We start from the raw sequence: 24564 nt of genomic DNA, 5'->3' as shown, positions 1-24564 counted from the left end.
TTATGACATGAATATTCATTGTTGGTAAAGTTTCTCTTTTTGGACAAAATTGAGTTCATACTTTTGGTTCTTGCAAACCTGATTTTTGTATTTTCTTTTTACCTTTAGTTACTTGTTGTAAAGGAATTTAAAGGTAACAGAAAAATGTCTGTCAGATATATCACAGAGTTCTAAAATGCACAGTAATGCTTTAGTTCACTGCTTTCATCGATTTCTCCCTACTAAGATGAGCAATTAAATAATTTGAAGAACCCGTAAGAAAGCCAAATTTTTATACTTCTTAGTTAATTTTATAATTACTTTTCATGGGGAAATGTTTGTATTTATAAGAATACAAAATTACATACTGTAATCAAAACTATATAAAAGAAAAACTATATTAAAAGTTATACCTGCATGTAACTTTTGTCTTTGAATGGCAAAATTTGAATTTTTTTCCTTTTACCTTTCTAGTTTCTAAATATTGTATAATAAGCACTATTATACAGTATTATTAATTATAATATTTTAATTATATTTTCTAATTTAAAATGTTTTTTGTATTTTAAAGATTTCTGTTCAACTGTATAGTAGCCTAAATCCTTAACTACCCTCTCTTGTCATGGCAGGCATTAAAGACTTCATATATTTTTGTTTTAGTTTCCTTCTATCAGTGACTGCTTACCAGTTGTTGAGTTAGTGGTGAGAGTTAGGTTGCCTGATTCCGTTCTTGAAGGCTTTTAACATTGGCTGCATACAGCAAGCCTTAAGATGGATTGCTCTAATTTAATAATAAATAGTTCAGATCTTTATGAATGAATGAAACTCCATGTAAAGAATAGTCTTTGGTTTCCCCATTTTGTTTGTTGTGATAAAACAGTGCAAAATTTTGGTGTGTTTTTTTTCCTCCCAAAATACATGGGACTATAGGAAAGTGCTTTATTTTCAGTGTGGTCCAGGAGACAATGCTTTCAATTCCCAGTATTATTCAGCAGATATTCATGGAGTGTCTGTATGTCAGGCACTGTTCTAGGCAGTGAAAAGACACAGCAGTAAATAAAACGATTGCACTCATGGAGCTTATTATATTCATGAATTGGGAGGACTTTTGTTATAGAAATATCCAGTCATGTAGAATTACATCTTTTAGTTAACTAGATAACTTTGTCTAGGTAAGACATATTTTATGTAGAATGTTATACTTTCTGAACAATATTTAAGAAGTATACTCAATCATAAAAGCAGTTTTAACTTTTTAAAGTTCTTTAGGATGTGCTTGTGCTCACTGCCCAGATTGTGATGCTCATTGTGTTGATGAATCATGAAAATGTCAATAGAAATTTCCAAATGAAAGAATGCCATCCACTTCGTAGTAATTCAACACCATCATCATCTCTCTTTCTCAAAAATCATTTCAGATTGCCATTTACATTTGTAACTAAGGAAGTAGCTGAAGCCACGTGTAATTGCCTTCTTGCCCAGGCAGAGCAGGCAGACAAGAAGGGAAAATCAAAAGCAGCAGCTGAACGGATGATACTTGAGGAATTCGGACGATGTTTGATGAGCGTCATCAACTCTGCAGGAAAAGCAAAAAGTGACCCTTGTGCCATGAATTGCTAATTCTTGCACAAAAGAATGATAAATGGAACTGTACAGAAAATTTAAGGTGCAGGGACACTTGATTTTCTGAAAGATAGTTTAACAATTATTGTATTTTTACTTCAGTTCTTGTGAGACCTGAAATTATAATATTGAAAGAAGAAATTTTAAATGAGGAAATTAGTATATTTTAAACCTTAGTTAAGTTTGCTTATGCCCCTTCTAAATTGAATTTTTCTTTATTGTATTATATAGATTTTTAATTTGCTTGGGTTTAAGAATTAGATATTCTGTCCTTCTGACTCTATTGACAAAGAACATTTATAAATTACTATAATTTATAACGTATGGCGTTGTATGACTTTGTTCAGTAGAAAAAGCCAAAGAAGCATTGGTATTACCCAGTCATTCTTTGGTACTAGACCTAGAATATAATAAGCAGAGAGAATGTCTACATAAACAAATTCTTATGAAACAAATTCAGATGATATTTCGTGTTTAGAAAAGCACTATCTTTTTAAGAAAAATCAACTTTTTAAGGCAGATTCTGGAATAACATCCTGTTGTCACTTTGGGAATGTCAGAAGAGGAAGAAATCAGTAGGCACACATTTAAAATAAAGTTTGTTTTTTTTAAAGCATTAAAGGATAGTAAATAATTCTCAAAAGATGGGCAATGTGTTTTTATAATGAGTGATTAAGAAACGCTCTGGGATGTTTCCATTTTCTTTCAAGGAAGTGGTGTGTATTTGAAATGATAATAAATTGTCAGTGTGATTACTGGGCACTATTAAAATGAAAGGTGCGTATAAATATAAGTAAACATTATGTAGTGATAAAATAGAAACTTATATAATTATCAGGTGTCAAATTTGGCTTGGATGGAGAAATAATATTGGAACTCTTAAGAGATGAATTTAGGGAAGGATTCTTCATCTATACAAATAGTTCTCTTTATAGACTTTGAACCGAGAGGTTTCAAACCAATATATGATTTACTTGATTTACTGAAATGGGCCTCCTAGCAAAGTTTTCAAAATGTAGTGGGATGTTTTTTATAAGGGAACCTTAATACGGCATTATTTTTAGCCAGTGATTTGGTAAGCTCAAAATATGAGTGTTTTCATGTAATACTAAAATAACCTAAATCATTTTGAGAAATTCAAAAGCTTTATGAATTTAAGAGCCTGTTATAATAGGATGCTAGATTTTATGACAAGAGAAAACCATGTTGGAATTCAGGCATTTTGTTAGGTACCATAATCCTCAGTAATTATTAGTATGTGATTATTACATTTCCTACAAGGAATCTATAGTTGTATGTACTAAGTGTGTATATATGTTCATATGAACATGCAAGATATAGGCAATAGAAATGAATCCAAAAGAAGATTCCGTTATTAAAGTATCTTCCTTTTGAAATTTGGATTTATAAAATTATAGTGCAGTACACTTTAAATGTAGATAGTGTATTCTTAGCACCTCAGTCTAGTATGTTTAATTAAAATTTGTATAAATGTAAATTAGTGTAAGAGGATAAAATAATATCTAATCAAGTTATTTTTCAAAAGATTACAATACCTTTTTGGTCTAAACCTAAACTCTGTTCATTTTGTACATATTCTGTGTTTAATTCTAATTGCACCTTTGTGATGTGTATTTATATACAGTGTGCAGAAAATGTTTGTGAAATTTGGATTACAATTATAGATTATGTATAACGGCATTGCTTGAGAATGTTTTGCTTGTAAAAATTTGAAGGTGCAATCAAATGCTACTAGGATTTTTGATTTTCAAGAAGCTAAAGTATTAAGCCTTTTCCTTTGTGTGTAGTACTTACTAAACAACTTTTTGTATTTAGGCATTTGCATCAAATTGCTGAACAAGATTAATATCCACATTAATTCAACAATTTTAAAAGACTATTGGGGGGTTGGGTATATAATTTTTTAGCTCTATTTACATCCCAAAGTAGAAAGATTAAATTTATATTTACTAGAGCTATTCAAAGAATACACTTTTCTATATTGTAAAAACAGGACAGCAAAGTAAATCATACAAAAAATAAACATTTATACTATTCTATAAAAAAGGGTTTTGCACTTTTTTTTAATAACACTTTTAGCCATTTAACATGCAAGAAACCTTTAAAATACTTGATTTTAAGTAAATTGACTACTTCTGAAAGCACACAGATAAACCCATCTTTTTCCCAATTATCATTAACATAAATTGCTTTGAAACAAGATCTTCCTCCACCCACCCCAGCCCCAGCCCCCCGCCACTGTTTAATGGCAGAAAAATCTACTCTTTCCTTTTTTATAATGTTTGATGTTTATGATGAGCACCCTTCTGAGTTTCCTTTTCTCTCAAACTAAAAGCAACTTATAGGTCTTGGCTTTGGATCTTATGGGAGCCAGAACCTTAATGTTACAGGTAATAAAACACTTAGAACAGCAACTTTGAAGAGACTACTGCTTTAGCTTCCTCATACTTTGATATGGACAAGTGACATTTTCTCAATTCTTATGTAAAAATGTGAATAAAAATACCTTTAGAAAAGTCTTCTATTTTTGTTTTGTAACACTAATAGCTAAGAAAATGAATACTTATGTAAATGCAATTTCAAACTAGAACCCCTCTTGCCCTACCTGTGATCGTATTGAATCCCTTAAGCATTTTATGTAGTGATTTTGTAGCAGCAACCCAAGGAAAAGAAAGCCAATCAACTAGAAAGCCTTTCGTAGTTACTTTTATTGTTATGTAGTATTATGTAAATTATGTAGGTCTTTTTTTTTCTTTTTTGTTAGGACTTCTTTAATGCTCATTTTGTCATTATCTCTAGACCAAATGTGAGTCTTTTATGATCCAGGCGGTTTTATTAAATGTAAGTTAGAAAGTTAAAAAAATTTTTTAAACTATGGAAATTAAAATTTTACTTTTGTTTTATGAAAGCACTTAAGGCATTTTTGGGTTTTACTCAAAAGCAGTAAGAAAATAATATCCAGGGTGATGTTTATTTATATAAGGTCACAGACTTTAATGTAACTGTAATTTTATTAGCAAATAAAATCTGGCAATATATAAAAACAATACATCATGACCAGGGTGGGTTTATCCCAGGAATAAAAGGTTGATCTAACATTCAAAAACAAAAAATGTTATGTATCAACATACAAAAGAAGAAAAACTATGTGAACATCTCAAAAGCTGCAGAAATCCACCTTTTGGATATGCTAAAAACCACTGAATTGTATTTTTTTAAGGGTGAATATAATGGTATGTAAATTATTATATCTCAAAAAATTTCTCCCCCCAAAAGACGTATAGAAAAGTCATCTGACAAAATTCAACACCCATTTATCATTTAAAAAAAAAAAAAACATAACTGGAAATAGCAGGAATCCTCAACCTGATAAGCTTTTACAAAAAGTCTACAGCTAACATCATATGAATGTTAGTACCACCATCAAATGTAACAAAAATATGTACAAGGTACAATTAAAATAGCCAAACATTTTTGAAAAAAATTTGGAGGACTCCCAACTGATTTCAAGGCTAATCAAGACACTGGTTGGTATTGGGTGGTGAACGTTACACCCTTGGATCAATGGAACAGAACAGAGACCCCGGAAATAGACTGATATAGATGTAGTCAATTTTTGACAAGGATTCAAAGGTCACTGGAGAAAGAATAGTTTTTTTTAACGAATGGTGCTAGGATAGCCATATGTAAAAACATGAACAACTTATCACACCAAAATTAACAGAAAATGGATCATAACCAAATGTAAAACCTGTAACTACAAAATATCTAGAAGAAAAAACAGCAAAAAAATCTCCAACCATGAGTCAGGCAAGATTTCTTAGATATAAAACTAAGGAGTATAATCCCTAAAAAATAGATAAACTGGATTTATCAAAATAATGTCTGCTCTTCAAAGCACAGACTAGGAGAAAATATTTGCAAAATATCTGATAATGCATTTATGTCTAGAATATAAAATAATGTTCAAGAAAAACCAACCCTCCAAAATATGGGCAAATGACTTGAAAAGACATTTCACTTAAGATTATGTGGATGGCAAATTAAGCCTATGAAAAGATATTCCTCATTATTAGCTATCAGGAAAATAAAATCCACAATGAAATATCACTGCACACCTTTTAGAATAGCTAATTCAAAACAAAACCCTAACAATACCAAGTTCTGGGGATGAAGTAGAGCAACTGGAATTTTCAAGCATTCCTGGTTGAAATGTAGAGTGGTACACTGCAAAAAACAATTCTGGCAGTTCATTATCAAGTAAAACACTTACCATATGACCCATTATATGGATACAGCACTTTTTAATTCATCAGCTGGACATTTAGTCTTTTTAGCTATTATAATGCTGCTATAAAATCTGTGTACAAGTTTTTACATGTACTTTCATTTCTCTTGGGCATATGCCTGTCAGAATTGCTGGGTCATATGGTAACTCTTTCACTTACCTTTTGAAGAACTGCCAGGCTGTTTTGCAAAGTGACCGCATTCCCAGCAACAGCTTACCAGGGTTCCAATTTCTCCACATTCTTGCCAATGCTTGTTAGGTCTTTTTTTTTTATTATAGCCACCCTAGTGGGTGTGAAGTGCCATCTCACTGTAGTTTTGATTTGCATTTCCCAGATGACTAATGATGTTGAACACATTCATATGTTTATAGGCCCTTTGTGTATCTCCTTTGAAGTATCTACTCAGTCTTTACTCATTTTTAAAACTGGGTTGATTGTTGAGTTTCAGAAGTTCTTTACAGTCTAGATACAAGTCCTTTATCAGGTAATATGATCTGTAAAAATTTTCTCCCATTCTGTGCGTTTTCTTGATGGTATTCTTTGAAGCACAAGTTTTTAATTTTGATGAAGTCCAATTTATTTTTTGGTGCTTGTGCTTTTTGTGTCACATCTAAGGAACGATCACCTAATCTTAAGTTTCAAAGATTTACTCTCTTCTAAAAGTTTTATAGTTTTACCTCTTACACATCTGGGTTTCTGATCCATTTAGAGTTAATACTTTTGCATATGGCTACCCAGTTGTTCCAGTACTATTTGTTGAAGAGTAGGAAGGATAAATTTCTGAAGAGAATGTTAGTTTTCTCCAAAGAAAAAAAGGACAAAGGTGAAGAGTAAAATCTATAAACTAAATTACCCTTATCAAATATCCATAAATATAAAAAAGTTTTCACTGTACGCATAAATAAGTCTGATATCAGACTTGGAACACTTGCACAAGGGCAAGAGCAATTAACTGTGCTGAGGGCAGAAATATCTCTAATGTCCAATTTATCTAGCACTTGAGCAATGCAAAACACTAATTTTTAAAATACGGAATATACTAGTCAAATGTAACAACAAAGAACATAAGACAGTACAGATACAAATCTAGTTTTAAGTAAAGATCAAGTATAAAACTTGGATGTATAGAAACAAGTTAAAGGTGGTGATTTAAAAAGAGGCTTCCTTAAAGACTTATCTTGGTGCTTCTAAAGTCATTCTACTGCAAACAAAAACCACAATATTCAGACTTCTCAGCAATAGCTCTTGTATAAAAAGTGGTACAACTCTAGTTACATTTCAAAACAAGCCTTCATTTGAGGTAGAATAGAAATATATCAAAATATGCTATTTAGAGTGAATTTCAACTAATGAAAAACTTTACCCAGTTGTTAAATCTTTTGCAATTTTCAGTTTTCATATCAACTATGTGAACATTCACTCAACGACAAAAAAAGTGTTTACATACACAGGTGAATATGTGCTTGTTTCTTTTATCCATTAAAATAGTCCCATTTGTGAAAGTACGTATACCTATGGGGTTTTTTTTTTTTTCTTTTCAAATACGGGGATGTGAGAACGGAGAAAATTGCCCTTATGTTTCCATCTGTAGATTAAGCTCCTAAGTTTCTGAAAAAACTCATTATATAATTAAAACTGATTTTTTTTTTCATATATATTGTCTCAATTGATCATCTTTTTTCAATTTATTACTCACATGAAATTCTGTTATTCATTCACTAATGAGCACTGGGCTCTTCTGACAGGAGTCAAGTAAGTATGCATTCTATTATTTAAAGTAGTATTTTGAAGTCCAGAGACAATGGATTGTGAAAATTACATCACCTGTGTACTTCCCAGACAACATCCCCCAGTGTAGTTGCAGCACAAGAAACCATCTCGTGGCTCATGTGTTTACCTTATGTCTGATAATGCATAAGTATCTACTTTAGGGTACCCTGGCAAAGAGATTTTTGTGGTATTTGATATTTTAAATTATATTCAAGGTTTTATAGGTATTCTGTCAACATTCTTAAGAGCTGTAAATCAAAGAGTTCTTGTAGGGAATGTAGTATGTTTATAAAAGGAGTCAATGTTGTGGTGACTCCTAGTTGTTATTCTCTCTTGTTTTTAAAGTAGGTTGAACAAGTTAACAGTATGTCCAGATACATTATTCAGTCTCAGTAAATTCAAAGACAGTACCTGCTTTTACTGACTTCTTTGTCTAGTTTGGTTAACGATGAAATGCTATAAGCCATACCAAAGTTCAAAACGATTTTAAAATATGTAAATTATAAATTCTAGTAAGTCAGAAATGCCAACTTGTTCATTGTGCAGAATGATCTATTTATAACATATGGTCCTAACTTGAACTTTAAAATAAATGTTCTTAATATAAGTTTTAATATATTTTAGGTACCTCATTTGAATGGATAGCCATCGTTACGTAGCAGATGCCTGAATTTATTGGTATTAGCAAAACCTGAACATCTGTAATCCTGTAAAGATAACCAGTATTTCCTTGACAAAGTTTTCATTTCAATTCTTTCTGAATGGTGTTTTAAAGGGAAATGAGCTACATCTTTAGTTCTGAACTTTAAGAAACAGATTATTATATCCTTTAGTAACTTTACAAAGTGATTGATGGCACACACTTCTCCATCAAAGAGATGCTCATCTAAATCTACAAAAAGATCAATATAACTAGAAAGCTCACATAGTATTTTCTGTTGAAGATAAAATTCCCTCCATTTAGGAAGTTGTTCACAAACTGCCACTCTCGAATGGATTCTTACAACTCGCTCACAAATATTTATGACTTGACATAAACTTTCTGAAGGGATATGCAAACCATTCTTCTTTTTAACACATAACAGTGACCCAATTTTAGAGGCTTTATGATCCGATGCATACAGTGCACTGATGCAATCCTCACAAGTTAAAAGAGATGATAACTTATCTGCAATATAACCAGCACAACAGCTGAGATTTTGCCTATGATCTGATAGGTCTAGTAATGCCTCACTTAACGAACAATTAGATGAGTCTTGGCAAATATCCTCTTTGTGAAAAAGAGTCTTTATAATGCTGACACCATACTGACGTTGAACTGTCCAAAGGGCCAAGTCTGTCCTTCGAGCAATTGAAATGTCAAGGATGCTTAGTTCACTTAGAAAAACTTCATCCTGTAATCTGTATCTGGTCTCCAAATTATGGTAAGCTTTCTGGAATGCCATACAAGTAGGGTTAGAACTGGTTGCTAATATCTGTCTAAGCATCTTTAGAAATAATTCCAGATGGTCTTGACTGAATTTGTAAGTCAGAAGATATGGAAAAGGCATTACCTTTGGGAAAACATAATTTTGGTAGAGCCATTTTAAGCTCTCAGCATTAAGCAAAAATCCCAGGAATCCTAATTTTCGCTTACCTTGAATAATTTGATTATTGCTAGTGTCACATAATGTAACAAAAATAGTTTTGGCTTCAATTAACACGTGATTAATTTTGCTGAAAGTTTCAGGCATTAAAGGTCCTTTATGTCCCTTTCCATAATAGTTTCTACTATTAAAAATGTCAAATAGATTATTAATTAAGCGTACAAAATGGATGGTACCAATACAGTTTTGAAAAGGAGGCAAGCCTAATGATAGTAAACATTCTAATGCACTGGCCACACTCTCACTGAAGAGTTGGGCAGCACAATTCATTTTCAGTACGTGGTTTTTCAAATTTGCAAGTTTTCTTGGGATTCTTTCCATATTTGATAATTCTTGTTCCTCTAGTGCTACTAAGTCCACAAGATGCTGCCAATGTGCTATGCCATTAATAAATTGAATACTTTGAAAATTCTGAAATGCATTTCTTATTAATTTAAGCAAGTGGCAAGAATCAAAGAAGTATGCAATCTGCTGACTAGAAGATGAAGGATGCTGAAATGTACATTTCATGTTGTCTTCATCAATATTTATCCCCAATGCTTTTGCCATCTGAACACTTTGAGCTGTAGCATCAGACGTAACAGCCACAACTGTGATCCCTATGTCACTCAGTTTGCCAATAGCCAGACGAAGCAACTGAGCTTGCAAATATCCAGATGCCCGGTTTACAAAAAAATAACCAAGAGGTGTTCTCCAATGACCATAAATACCTACTGCCATTAACAAAATAGTTTCTGAGGCAAGTGGCATTTCATCAGCATCAAGTTTGCCAAGACCAAAGTCCATAAACCCTTGCAAATGGTGACTGCTGGGGTCCCACTGAAGTTGTTGTTTGAGAGATATACCTTTTATTATCAGTGAACAATACTGATACAGCTGGTCTCCATTCTCTACTCTTTGTTGAAGTAAAGAAAAAATGTTGCTGTTGAAACCTGGACTTGATTTGCATTTGGATAACCACCTAGAAAATGTAAAAAAATGAAAAATATAAAACTCAAATGAAGAAATTTAAAAAGTGGAAAATGCCTTAAATGGCACTAAAGTAGACTCTAATTCCTGTAATAAAGCCAAATATAAGTAGCCAAATTCTACAGACATTTTCAAGCAAATATTCAGTTACCATAAAATAGTACGAAACTTAGAAACATACCACAAAATCAATTTTCTCATTTCTTTTAAAAGTATACAAATCAATTACCCAGTTTGTTCTAAATGATGTGTTTATAATTTAGATCATAAACCAGTCTTACCTATAAATTCACTGAAATGAGAAAATTGTTGAAAGAAAAAAACTTTGGGAACATTTAGTACATCTGTCTTATGTTAAAGTCAGGAAACTGGTACAGAGTGGTTAAACCACTTGGCCTATATTATGCTGCTAGTTATACACAAATGCAAAACCCAGCTTTGCTGATGTCGTATTCAGAGCTTTTCTCACTGCTCCTTACAGCTTCAAAAGTATGCCCTATGGTAATTAAGGTGTCTGCATCTGTTTGCTCCTACACAAAGTACCCTCACTACTATCTTTGGAGTCCTTATATAGTATCCCTGACCTTCCAGACTGCTGATTATTCTTTCCTATTACTATCGCTGTCTATCTTCAGAATTCTTCTGACTTGGTTCTAATATATTCTTTCTAGTTTGTTGTAGGTCACGAAAGGAAACAGCCAAGTTTAATAAATTTCTACAATAAGACTAAATGGATTCTGAGGTAGAGACTGAGGTGCTCATCTTAACTGAAATGTACTTTTGTAATTCAATGACTTCTGGGGGTTAAATTTCTGATTTGGGGGCTATATTCTAGGTTGCCAAGGTTTCTTCCTGAACAGCTGACGTCTATTTAATTGAAATTTTAATGTACTTTCCTAAGTATTTCAGGACAGGGCTTTCCAAATATTCTGCTGCAAACTAGAATTTTCATAAACAGAATTTACTCTCACTACATGCCATATGTGTATGTGTGTGTAAATATATATACACGTGTGTGTGTATGTCACTGAGAGAACGTCTCATATAAACCATAGAGGAAAACCAGTATGTTTTAAAACCATTGCAGAGGACTTGACTAAAAAAGGTATAGGAGGAATTAACACAGCGTCTATGAAAATGTCTCTAGCATAGCAGAAAGTAAATATTTATAAATATGTATACTATCTAACCTAAATGGTAAAATCATATTATGAAAGAGAGTGAATAAGCCTATACACAAATGTTCATCTCAATATGAAAAATAGCAATTACAACCAAAAAATGGAAACAATGTGGATGTCCAGCAGTTGGAGAATACCCGAGTTAATGGGGTAAAACTCTGATATTATTAAAGATCACAACCATGTAAAAAACTAGTAAATCTAACCACAGATAACAATGCCTGAAAGAAAATTCTCTAAATGTTAATAATAATTGTTTACATATATAATGTAGAAGAACAATTAATGAATTTTCCTTCCTTTTCTCTCATTTCTAAATTTTTTATTAGTAGCAGGGTTTTAATAGTGTGGAGGAAAAATCTCATTCTTTTTTTAGGGAATATAATGTACAGCATGGTGACTATAGTTAATAATACTATATTGTTTATTTGAAAGTTGCTAAGATCTTAAAAGTTTTTATCAGAAGGAAAAAACCATATGTGATGGATATTATCTAGAATTATTGTGGTGATCATTTTACAGTATATACAAATACTGAATAAATGTTGTATACACTAATGTTATATGTCAATTACATCTCAATTTTTTTAAAGATGTTTTCCCAAAAATGGAAAAGAAAAGTCATGGTAATTAAGGTCCTTCCTTGTACCAGGCCTCAATTTCTCCATTCTATAAAATGAGGGGGTTGGACTCCATGATCTCTAAGAGTTTCTCCAGCTTTGAGCCCCTATGAATCTGTTTTAAAGCTGAAGCAATAAGAAACCAAGAGGCACCTTCCAGGAGAGATGGCTCCTGCCATTCCTGGCTGGTCTCTGCCCCAACTCCAGTGAATTAAATAGAGTGCTGCTTTTTATTTTTTGAATTTTTATATGGTTTATTTGAGCCAAACTGACAACATATGCCAGGGAGTAAGGTCTCAAATGCTCGTGCAGTGCTGCTAATGAGACAGCAACTTCGAGTCCACTGCATTTCTTCTTTATATCTGTTCAAAATCCTAAATGACCATCCAAGAATTCTTTCAATTGCACAAATATTATCAAGGGACTATTGTGTTCCAGGCACCACTCAGGGGTCAGGATGTGTGTGACAAAGAACCAGACACAGGCCTCATACGTGGGCAGCTCACAGTCTAGTGGGGTAGGCAGTGTTGTAAGTACTAAGGTTCAGCTCCATACTGTGAATGCAAGATGGGCACCTAATCCAGAATTGGTGCAAGAATGGCAGGTCAGGCTTCCAAAAGGATGAGAAATCTAATGTGAGCCTGAAATGTGGAGACTAATCACCAGGACTAACAGATAGGGAGAATGGGCATTTTAGGCAGATAGAGGAGTAAGTCCCTAAAGCAAAAAGAAGCAAGAAATGCCTTACAATTGGAGCATGGAATGCAAGAGGGAAGGGACAAGAGATCAGCTGCAGGGCCCAGCAGAAGCCACATCATGGGAAGCTCAGTAAGCTACAGGAGGGAGTTGGGCTTTAGTCCCCGAGTAGTGGGAGGCTTATGCAGCAGGAAAAGTGACTGGAAGGGGTTGAATTATGTTCCTCAAAAAGGATATATTGTAGTCCAACCCCCAGTACCTCAGAATGTGACCTTGTTTGGAGACAGGGTCTTTACAGAAGTCATCAAGTTAAAACGAAGGCACTAACATGAATCCTAATCCAACACGACTAGTGTCCGCATAAAGAGGAAATTTGGACACAGAAACACACATGCATAGTGCAAGATGACGTGAAGAAGCATAGGGAGAAGACCACCATGTACAAGCCAGGGAGAGGGGCCTGGAACAGACCCTTCACTCACAGCCTGCAGAAGGAAATAATTTGGTCGACACCTTGATTTTGGACTTCTAGTCTCCAGAACTATGAGAAAGTAAATTTTTGTTGTTTAAGCCAAATAAACAAGTAAAAGTGAGTAAAAAGGAATCTATAAAACCAATAATAAAAAAAACAGTAAAAACTGAGTATTAAATTTGTAAGACATTACTATAAAGCCATGCTGTTATTTGCTTCCTACTAAGAGAATTATAAATATATCTATGTATTTTGACCACAATCCTAAAAATTTATTTATCATAATCTGGTCTCTGGAAAACCTGCTCTGCCATCAACTACAGTGCTTACAAAAAATTCATATTTTTGTGCACTGCCTCAAACCGATGGTATTGATCTAGCACTGTTCTAGATTTTCCAAGATAATCAGACATTAAAACTACTAAGTGTATTAGAAATTCCGATATTCAAGATTCAAATTTTATCACCCATTATGTCTCTACCATTTAGAAGACGCGAAAAATTTGTCAGACTATATGTCTTCATTTTGTTGGCGAAATTATCAATTGTGGTAATATGCAAATACCACCTACAAGTTTTTACAAAGAGAAAATGGACTGAGTATGAATTATAATGTCTAAAATGCAATAAAAGAAATTTTTTTTTATTTAACATCTAAAACGTAATTCACTTACGTTCTGAGGATGGAAGAATGAGGCAGCTTAAGAATCTTTCTTACATAATCATAGACATTGCTACTGCACAAGTAGAGTGTACATGCAAATTGTTTCATTTCTGTAGAGTACTCAGATGTTTCTGTCCAGTTATACAATTCCCACTTAAAATCTGTTAAAACAAATTTATTCTTAGTGATGAAAAATGTGTACAGTTAACATTTTCAGGTATAGATCATAGCATTTGAATATAAACTGCACTAGATGCCAAAATTCAAATACAATCTCTTTTTAACTGAGTTTGTTCTGAGATTAAGATCCAATCTTTGAGCCTGTTGACCATAAAATGTATCCTGTTCATTTTGGATCATTTCACTAGAAAGAGGGAAGAAAAAATTTCAACTTGAATTATTATGTTTTACTATTCACTGGCAGCCTGAGTATACATTTTTAGAGAAACAGAAAAGAAAATGAAATAACTGGATAAAATTAGTCTCTTGATTATGGAGATATTTATTTTGTTCCCTGGCTACCATTCATCTGAGGGTGAAAATTAGACATGAGAAACATTTCTGGAGATAGTGCACTATTCTGATTGAACAGAAAATCTTGCCTACCGCTGAGAGAAAAAAAATCCTCTGTTCCTGGTGGGGACCCATATTATTATTTCTATTCTTTTCTTGGAAAAACACAAAATATTCTCTTCCTTTGGAGACACCTACTCTTTCTAGAAACAGGACATGCTTATTTACCAGAATGTAAATCCAAAAATCTCTGCTTCTTTCATCAAAGAGTAAGTTGGCAATTCTTATTTTGCCCCTCTTCAAACATCCTGGTTCACAAAGAAGACTAGGTAGTTTTTCAATGGCCATACACGCACACTCTCTCTCTCTCTTTCTCTCTCTCTCTCTCTCTCTCTGGAAAATTTTAGGAAAAAAACTTGGAGACGCAAAAAATTTTCAAGTTCAAAGGGATTTTGCAATTATCTAGTTCAACTCTGTTGTAAGAAGACTTTAGTGATAAATTATGTAGCAGTTAAAATCATTTATAAAAAATTTATAGTAACATAGGTTAAGTGCTCCTATAAAAAGTGAAAAGTATAGTATATTGTATAAACCATATAATCTGATCTCTGGGTAGTAGGACTATGTGTTATTTTTATCATTTATATATTTCTTTGCTTTTCCTATAATAAACATATTACTCTCAAAACTGGAAAACCATAAAAGGATTTTGGTGATTACATTTCATTCTTGTTTACTCTAACAAGACTTTTCACTTCTCAACCAAAAGCCTGTTTGTATAGGCAACAGCAAAATAGTACTTAATGATGGTTCAGAAAAATTAAGAGCTATTTTGTAAATATTAGAGGTGATGAGAACATACCTGAAAATTGTGCTCGTAGAAGACACTCTGTTTCTTCAGAAAGTAGTTTCTCTTCCACCAGTGTATCAATTAATTGTAAGCCCTTTCTCTTTTTGATCATCCTGTAGTTTTTTACTGGAACAAGTCCCTTTTTGGACACTGGTAGCAGCTCTTGCACCTCAGCCAGTTTCTCTGTACCTATTGTCAAAGGTCTCCTTAAACTGTAGTTATGATCCTCAGTAGTAACCTCTTCAGAATCATCAGGAAGTGGCTCTTTTAGGATTTTCAGTCTTGCTTTACCTTTAAGGTGTACACCTTGGAGAACCTATGAGACAAATCAAAAAATTAAGGTTATTTTAGAAATTATCAAATAGAAAATTATCTATAAAAATAGCACTAAATGCAAAGCACTCACCTGGTTGCTGTTGAGAGTTAGTTAAGAAAGAAAAATCATAACCTCTAATTTTTTTTTAATGTGTAGTGTAAAAGACAATGTAAACAAGGTTTATTTTCTTTGCACCTATACAGAAATGGTAACAAGACACTGAAAGTTTTTGAAATGATTAAAGTAACTAGAGAAAGGTGGTAATTTGGGGAGGTTTCATATGTATGTTTTGAGTAGTTCTTTGAAGGAGCAAGAACAAGGCTCAATGGAGAAGATAGGGAAGTTAGCAGTGCAAGTGGACAAAGCCTGAGCTTTGGAATTAAGACTGACCTGGGTTCGAATTCCGGCTCCCTCACTTGTTAGCTGTCTCTTAACTTCTAGAATTCCTTATCTCATTTGTTTTGAGGATACAAGAAGATAATTTATGTAAATCTCCTAGTACAATGCCTGAACCGTTGTAGGTCTCAATAAACAGTAACTATTATTGATTTACACAAAAGCATGAAAGCAAGTCAATTTACTACATATACAGTAGGAAAGTATATGTGGTTCAAAAAAAGAGAGTTCAAAGCAGTTAGAAATACACAAATAAGTTAAATAGGAAGTTCTTGGAATTTATGAATTTGGATTTGACACCAACTCCATGCTTCTGAATAGGAGAATAAGATAAAACAATGCCAACAGGAGACTCTATTGAATAAGAGGAAGAAGGTAAGAGTAGTGGCAAGATAGAACAGTTAGATGACTATTGCAAATTGCAGACCATCACTGAGTCATGTACAAGAGTGTGGCTAAGGATAAAATAAAAACAATGAAAAGAAACAGTAAAAATGTTAACATCAATACTGGTGACTCATAGTCTTCTATTTCTGTATACGTCTCTCTATATCAATACTAATAATTAGGTATATTTTTGGTCAAAATCAGTAACAGTATTGAGAGAAGCCAAAAAAAGGGTAGATAATTTCAAAGTATTTTGAAAACTGTCTCATATTTAAAAGCCTGAATTCTAAGTCCATTTATATCTACTAGTTGATTTTTATGATCCGTTTGGTAACCTTTATGTAGATCTAGATGTATGTTTTGCATTTGTACACCTTATTTTTTAAAAAGCTCCAAAGCCAAATTACTATTACATTATAGATTTAAAAATAAACAAATTTTCTAAGCATTTAAAATCAATTACTAAATTTATTTTAAGATCTAGGGTTTTTTTTAACCTATGCAAATTTTAGCTATAATGTGAGCTATCTTGATTTTAAAAGGCTCTATAAAATTTAGTTTTGTTTACACCTAGATTTAAATACCTTGTATAGAGAAACAGAAGGCACAGCTCCTTTTTTCAATTTTCTTCTCATCCCATATGACTCAAAGTCACTTTCCTGAAAATGTTTGGAACATAGCATAGCACTTGGTCCTGGGATCCAAATCTTTTTGCTTCTGGGGTCCACACGATTAACAGCCCTGATCCATTTTGAGCGCTGTATGGTATCAGTTGGAAATCTATAGCAATCAAATTAAAGTTCCATTAACATGAAAATATTATAGTAATGCTACAACAGACAGAAACCTATTTATTATTTAACTGCTTTATAAAAACATTTAAGTATAGTTAATGTTTCATTTACTTAATCTGATTTCATTTTTCAATTTTTTTTTAATCCAAAAGTTCAATATTTAAGTGATCTTGTTTCAATTTGTATGGGGGCAATTCTTATATTAACTATCCTACCACATTTTGTCTTCACTGCCTACATTTAACAGAATCTGATCAAATTTAATATGTGTCTTTCTGTCCTGAGGTGACTTTAGAATGTCCACAAATTCTTTGGTACTTCTCCTTCCAACGGTGGAGCCTAATTCCCTTCCTGTGAGTATGGCTGGGAATTAGTGATCTGCTCATAAGGAATATAAAAAAAGCAGAAGTGACAGTGGATCTAGTGGATGACACTAGATCATAAAAGGCACTGAGGCTTCCTCTTCTCTGGGGGAAGTTATCTGCTATGTCATAAGCAGCCCTACGGAGAGGCCCACTAGACAAGAAACTGAGGCTTCCAGCCAAAGGACATGTGAGTGAGCTTGTTTGAAAGAAGATCCTTCAGCCTCAATCAAGCCGTCAGATGACTGTGGTCTTGGCTAACATTTTGACTGCAATTTTATGAGACTCCCTATAACAACTCCCAAATTCCCAACTCTTCAGAGATTATGCGTGGTAATGTTCCCACTGAATTTTAAGGAAAATTGTTACTCAGCAGTATAAAACAAGTATTTATTACCTATACTCGAATTTCCTATTTTGTTTTGAAAGTCACCATTTTTCCTAGCCTTCAATATAAAAATTATCTTCCATTTCTATTTTTCAATCTCAGCCAAATTATGATGTTTAGAAATGAGTGAGGAAAAAAACTTGTGTAATTTATACAAAGAAAATCACAAGACTACTCTTTCTGCGCCCTCTTCTTTGATTTATCTTGGAGACAGATCTAAGGTAGCTGTATGACTTTTATATATTATAATTTAAGCTTTAAAGCATATAGTTGTTAAGAACTGAAACTGGTAAAAATTTTAATTCCCTAGGCTAATTGTTAGAGAAATAATATAGCAGTATGGGAAAACATAATTCTGAGATACTCTCTCAACCACCTTGAGAAAAAACACTAAATTGGAAAATCTGTATTTAAGCCTCAATTATCTTTTACCAGTCATATGGTATTAGATACATCTCTCAATGCTAGAGCCTCTTCATAGGGCTGTAGTAAGAGTGCATAAGGATACAAATGTATTCAAAAGCATTTTGTAGGACTTAAAGAGGATTTTATGAATTTCCTCAAAGGTAAGGAAAGTAAAAGCAAAAATAAATTAATGGGATTATATGAAACTAAAAAGCTTCTACTTAGCAAAAGAAACCATCAACAAGATAAAGTGACAACCATCCAAATGGGAAAATATATTTGCAAGCAATGCCTCCGATAAGGGCCTAATATCCAAAATATACAAAGAACGCACACAACTCAATAACGACAAAAAAAACCAAAAAACCCACAAATGATCCAATCAAAAAATGGGCAAAGGACCTGAACAGACACTTCTCCCTAGAGGAAATACAAATGGCCAAGAAATATTTGAAAAGATGTTCAACATCACTAGCTATTAGGAAAATGCAAATCAAAACCACAATGAGATACCATCTCACACCTGTTAGAATAGCTATAATCAATAGGACAAGTAATAACAAATGCTGGAGAGGATGCGGAGAAAAAAGAACCCTCATACACTGCTGGTGGGACTGCAATTTGGTACAGCCACTATGGAAAACAGTGTGGAGGTTCCTCAAAAAGCTAAGAATTGATCTACCATATGATCCAGCAATCCTTCTACTGGGTATTTACCCCCAAAGACTTGAAAATCCATATCTGAAAAGATATTTGCACACCAATTTTCATAGCATTATTCACAGTGCCCAGGACATGGAAGCAACTGAAGTGTCCTACGATAGATGATGGGCTAAAGAAGCTGTGGTACATATATACAATAGAATATTACTCAGCCATAAGAAGAGATGAAATACTGCTATTTGTGACAACATGGATGAATGAACCTTGAGATCATCATGCTAAGTGAAATAAGCCAAACAGAAAAAGTTGAAAACCACATGATATCACTTATATGTGGGATATAAACCTAAAAACAACAAGCAAAGAGGACAAACAGAGACTCATGGACATGGACAATAGACTAGTGGTTACCAGAAGGTGGGGAGGAGTAGGGAGGTAGATGGGGTAAAAGGGGTCAAATATGTGGTGACAGAAAGAAAACTATGAGCGGCGAACACACAATGCAATATCTATATATATGCTTTACTGTTGAATTGTACATTTGAAACTTACTGGATTTTGTTAATCAATGTCACCATAATAAAAATAACAATAATTAAAACAAATAAAAACACTTTGTAAATGGTAAAGAACTATCCAAAGTTTGTTCTTTCCTAGGAGCAACTAATTCCACTCTCAGGAGTTCTTTTCAATTGTTCCAAGATGATGATGCTACTTGATCAAGAGAGAATGTACAGGGAGTTGTTTTTCCAATAAAAGAGAGGTAAATCTATACCTTTTCACTAGGTTCTTTTCTAAACTAACGGCATATGTTGGTGAGGCAGCGTTTCCACAGATTGAGTGTAGCCGCTAAGCATGCATAGAACCATCAAAATTTGGCTAGTCCACTAAGTTACATTACTAGCCTGATCCTCTGACGCAAAGCTTCCCAACTGGCATGCCTGGTGAGCACTGCTATCAAACCCTTTAGCCCATTGGGTGGCCTAGGCTACCTGGAACTCTCGAAGTAGTTACATCAAGCCAGTCCCAAACAGCTTTGTTGGATTGCCCTAAGTATTAAACAAATATTTTCTATGTGTAAAATGACATGAAAATGGTTGGGAAATACTGCAGTCTAACCAGCATGACAAATTTGAATTTTGGACAAAATTAAATTAGCAATAATTTAGATACTACTTTTAAAGCATTTTCCTTATCATACACACACAGAGACATATATAATTTAAAATCTTAGTTTTAGTATTAAAAAAAAACTGCAAGACAGATTTTTATCTTTTTATAAAAGATGAAACTTGAGCCAAGTACAGCCACTAGTAAATAGTTGAAATTGGAATTCCTATCCCTCTAGTCTAAAGCCACCTTGGTAGAAGAAAAATCCCAGTCATCATCCCAAACCAATCACCATCTCATACACACAACAACAAATTGGTTTACACTGTAATACAGAATCCATTTTCTTTTTCCTGTTGACTATGCCCTTTTTATAACGGCAGGAATTTACCTTTCGCTCCCTACACATCAAATTTTTCCAGAAAAGTGGCTAACAAAACCTCTCCTACAATGGTTATCTCTGGAGAGGGAGAGAAAGGATTGAGGGTTAGGGTTTTAACTATCATTTCATTATCTTCTGAAGAAAACAAAAATCTGAATCTAGGAAAATGTTAACATCTGTTTAATCCTAGTGATGGGTACACAGGTGTTTGTTATATATTATTTTGTGCTTGCTAGTGTATTTAAAACATTTCATAATAAAAGTTTAAAAATAGAATTTATTACAATTCAGGCAAAAACTCTTCCAAATTATCATACATATATTCTTTTGGTTATGAAATAAATTTCTAAATCTCTTTATACTAGCAAAAAGAAAATGAATCAAAGAGTCACTTTAATTTTCAACTTGCCAATCCCACTTCACATTTAGCCAATTTGCGTTTGACAGAACACTAATATTCTTATAACAGTTTCCACACCTTTAAGTCATTTTAATTCATGCATTTCAACCAGAGCCTTTTCCTGTGTCCTTGCAACTTCTCACAACTTGGTGAGGGTGCTGGAGGATGCCTGGGAAAGCGTCAGAGGAGAGAACATTGGAGCTAGAGCTGAAGTGTCAACAGGAGTTTGCCATGCAGCTAACGGCCACTCCAAGCAGATGCAAAATCACGGAGATATGAAATAACTACTTGAGAACTTACTGGCCGATAAAGCAATGAAAAATAAGTTAATCTGGAGGGTTGAAAGGAGAGTGCAGAGGTAGCTGGGAGTGATTACAGAGGGACTAGATAGGTAGCTAAAGGCTACATCACAGAGTCTTCTATACTAATAAGTTTTGGATCCATCCTTCAGATCAGTGGCCACCACAGGAGTCTGCACTCACCTACTGAGATTTGAAGAAAATATTAAAACTATTTTTATAAATTTTGCCCCATCCTTTGTGTGTTCCAAAATATATATTAGCACATCACTTCATAATTGTAATTTATAAATCACTATGCACATATCAGGGGAATGTACTTAAAAATTTTTTTATGAAGAGAATTCCATGATCAAGGAGTAGCAACTTTAGGCAATGGCAAGTTGACTAATTCTCTCCTTCTCGTATTAGCTTTTTCCTATTTTCACTTCTTTTCCTGTCTCTATTCTCTCCTGCCTTCCTTACAACTTCCTAGGTGTCAGGAAGACAAAGATGATTGCTTCCCATGTATACAAAGACATGTGTTTAATTCAGAGCACATGTACAATAATAGAAATGTTGTAATTTTCATGTTGGAAGAGAGGTGTAGGAGGGCTTTACAGAGAAGCCTGGACTCTATTAGGCACCGAAGAGCCCAAAAGATTAAAATCCTTCCTTCTGAGATCTTTTCCCCACTGGCTGCTTGAAGGTCGGCGACCATCATGAACAACACAGTAACTATCTGGACCAAGAAGTCCATGCTTAATAAACTACTACGGGAGAAACAAATAGTTATCGACATCCTTCACCCTGAGAAGGCAACAGTACCTAAGTCAGAAATTGGGGAAAAATAAGCCAAAATGTACAAGACCACACCAGATGTCATCTTTGTTTTTGGATTCAGAATCCATTTTGGTGGTGGCAAGACAGCTGGCTTTGACATGATTTATGATTCCTTGGATTACACAAAGAGAAATGAACCCAAACATAGACTTGCAAGACATGGCCTGTATGAGAAGAAAAACACCTCAAGAAAACGGTGAAAGGAACACAAGAACAGAATGAAGTAAGGGAGACTGCAAAGGCCAATGTTGGTGCTGGCAAAAAGAAGTAGTAAAGATTCATGAGTGACTTTATCTGTGCTGACTGTATAGATTTATCATGAGAGGACAAATAAACTAAGAACTTTTACATGAAAAAACAAAAATCCTCAGGGAATCAGCATGATAAAATATGCATTTCATAAAAATCATTGCCTGGAAAATGGAATGAATAGGGAAGAAATCAGAATGGAAGAATCATAGCAGACTATTATAATAACTATTGTTATAATGCATCTTTGTTTTTATATTAAGCAGGTCTTACTTTGGTCCTCAATATAACAAATAAAAGCAATAAATGAATTCGTCTCAATTTAAGGAACATAAGTAGAAGGCACAGGAAAAGCAGGACAGCAAAAACTAAGGAAGAAATTAGAGAAAAGGAAGACAACTAGGGAGTGTATGTCAATAAAGCCAAGGGAAATGAGTTTCAAGTAGTAAATATGATTAAAAAAGAGGTCAAGAGACTTAAAAGCGCTCACTTAAATTTGGAAAGATTACCAGTGACCCTTTGTTATTAGAGCAGTGCTGACAGGTAACTGGGTGCGGTAGGTTGAAAAGTCAATGTAATTTAGGGAAGTGGGTATATGTTCCTGTTTTGAAGAGCCTGATTATAAAGGGAATTATAGTAATTGGGTAGTGTAGAGGAGCACATAGTTCAAGAGTTTGTGTGTCTGTATTTAAAAAAGTAAGTACATGTATCTCCCACGTTCTGAAGTTTGAATTAAGCCACTTCGCTTTACGAAAAACCAAATTAGTGTGGTAAGGGCTTCTTTTTGCAAAAGCGAAAATCCTCCAGATTTCTTTCAGTCAGTGAAAACAGGTACTAAGGCAGCTCTTTCGTAAAAGCGACGTGGCGGAATGTAAACTTTCTGAAAGCAGGGCATACTGTTCACTTTATGCCATTTCAGTTTATAAGAGATTTCATAAGAATGCTCTAGTTTCAGATGGGGGAGGGGGTACTGTAATTCAATCAAGTATGTTCACTCACTTGAGGCGAGTTATCTGTAGAGAGCAGCTGAAGATAAAAAGAGAACAGAAACTAATTGATTGGGGAGAAAAACCCAGAGGAAAAAGGAAAGAATGCAATTAAAACAGTTTAGGTGGAGGATCAGTCCTATTCCAAAAACAAAACAATGACTACAGAAGGCTTACCACATATAGTTGGAACTCCTAAACCTGACATTTTAACTTAAAAAAAAAAAAAGTTTCCGAGCTACTTTTTCCACTCGTGTACATTGAATCTACACTTTCCATCCCTTTACATTTTTCCATACTATTCCTATTTAAGTGCTATCCTCCTCCCACCCTCACACCCCAATCCAGGAAATGGTTCAAGGTCCAACTTAAATACCACCTGTCCCATAAAGCTCTTTTTCACGTTCTCATACTAGTTTTTGTTAATGGTTTAACTATATCTCATATTACTTTACCCCTTTTTGAAGTACATTTCTTTTTGTCTGTGAGGATGTTTTGACCACGTTTCTCTTTCCCATTGTGGCTTTAACATTAATTGAATGACCTATATACCAGTCTGGACCATACGTGCCCGTTCAAATTACACTGGTCTGAAGACCTGCCCCCCTCTTGAGCTAAAGGAACTTCCTTGTCATGACCAGATCCAGCCAGAATAGGACCAGCCTTCTAAAGCTGTTAATACTACTGAACAACTTGCAATGACAGACAGTACTGGTGAAAACAGATTTGTACTTATGCTCATGAGCAACTCACTCACGCCAATGGAAGCGCACGCCTTCAACAGTTTCCCCAAACTTCCCTCCCTTCCCGTCTCTTTACGTTAAATAAGACAGAAAGGAAGCACAACTCCTTTCGAGTAACTGTCGTTAAAAGCCATTAGGCAAGCGCGAGGCATTGAGAAACAATCAGCAATTTGGAGGTAAACACTGAGCAGAAAAAGCTAGAACGACCTTAACCCTGAAAGTTACCCACATGCTTCCCCAGTCCCACGTAACGCACGTCAAATACGTCACGTCGACACCACGACACCGTGGCCGGCCCCACCCCTCCCTGGCCTACTGCCGGCTTGGCAGTGCTAGGAGTTAAGACAACTTCGCGGCTGCTCTCACGCACTGGTGGAAAGAGTAGCCGCGCTTGCGGCTCTGCACGGTGTCCCGGGTGCTGCAGCCCACTGCCGAGCAACTTCGGGTCATCTTCTTACTATGTGGGGATCCACTGTCAGTATTCCCGCGACGATATGAATCACGATAAACTTAGCTCCGCCCGCTAGACGTCTGCGACCTTTATTTGTCGGGAAGGCGGGCTCTTAAGA

The 24564-nt window shown here is 34.3% G+C and overlaps 2 protein-coding genes and 1 pseudogene across 10 annotated transcripts in view; 2 read left to right on the top strand and 1 right to left on the bottom strand.

Moving 5' to 3' along the window:
• LIN54 (lin-54 DREAM MuvB core complex component) overlaps positions 1-3654 on the top strand; it is a 49143-nt gene extending 45489 nt beyond the window's left edge. For all 7 annotated transcript variants that reach the window (XM_039845603.1, XM_039845607.1, XM_039845606.1 and 4 more), the window contains exon 13: positions 1398-3654. In XM_039845603.1, the coding sequence (XP_039701537.1) occupies positions 1398-1599 (202 nt within the window). In that variant the 3' untranslated portion in view covers positions 1600-3654. The remainder of the gene's footprint in view (positions 1-1397) is intronic.
• Positions 2205-24564, bottom strand: THAP9 (THAP domain containing 9). Of its 3 annotated transcripts, none has more exons than XM_039845600.1 (5): positions 24366-24564; positions 16977-17172; positions 15306-15609; positions 13941-14091; positions 2205-10289 (listed from the first exon to the last, which is right to left on the bottom strand). In XM_039845600.1, the coding sequence occupies exons 1-5, from the start codon at positions 24443-24445 to the stop codon at positions 8312-8314; spliced, it is 2709 nt and encodes a 902-aa protein (XP_039701534.1). In that variant the 5' UTR covers positions 24446-24564; the 3' UTR covers positions 2205-8311. The 3 variants fall into 3 exon arrangements, with proteins under 3 accessions (XP_039701534.1, XP_039701535.1, XP_039701536.1); XM_039845601.1 differs by having other exon boundaries at positions 24454-24555; XM_039845602.1 differs by lacking the exon at positions 16977-17172 and having other exon boundaries at positions 24366-24521.
• LOC120588280 (40S ribosomal protein S24-like) lies at positions 21785-22354 on the top strand (annotated as a pseudogene).

This window comes from Pteropus medius, unplaced genomic scaffold (assembly GCF_902729225.1).
Source record: "Pteropus medius unplaced genomic scaffold, Ma_sr-lr_union100, whole genome shotgun sequence".
In the NCBI taxonomy this organism is placed as follows: Eukaryota; Metazoa; Chordata; class Mammalia; order Chiroptera; family Pteropodidae; genus Pteropus; species Pteropus medius.
This window is presented reverse-complemented; position numbering and strand designations above follow the sequence as displayed.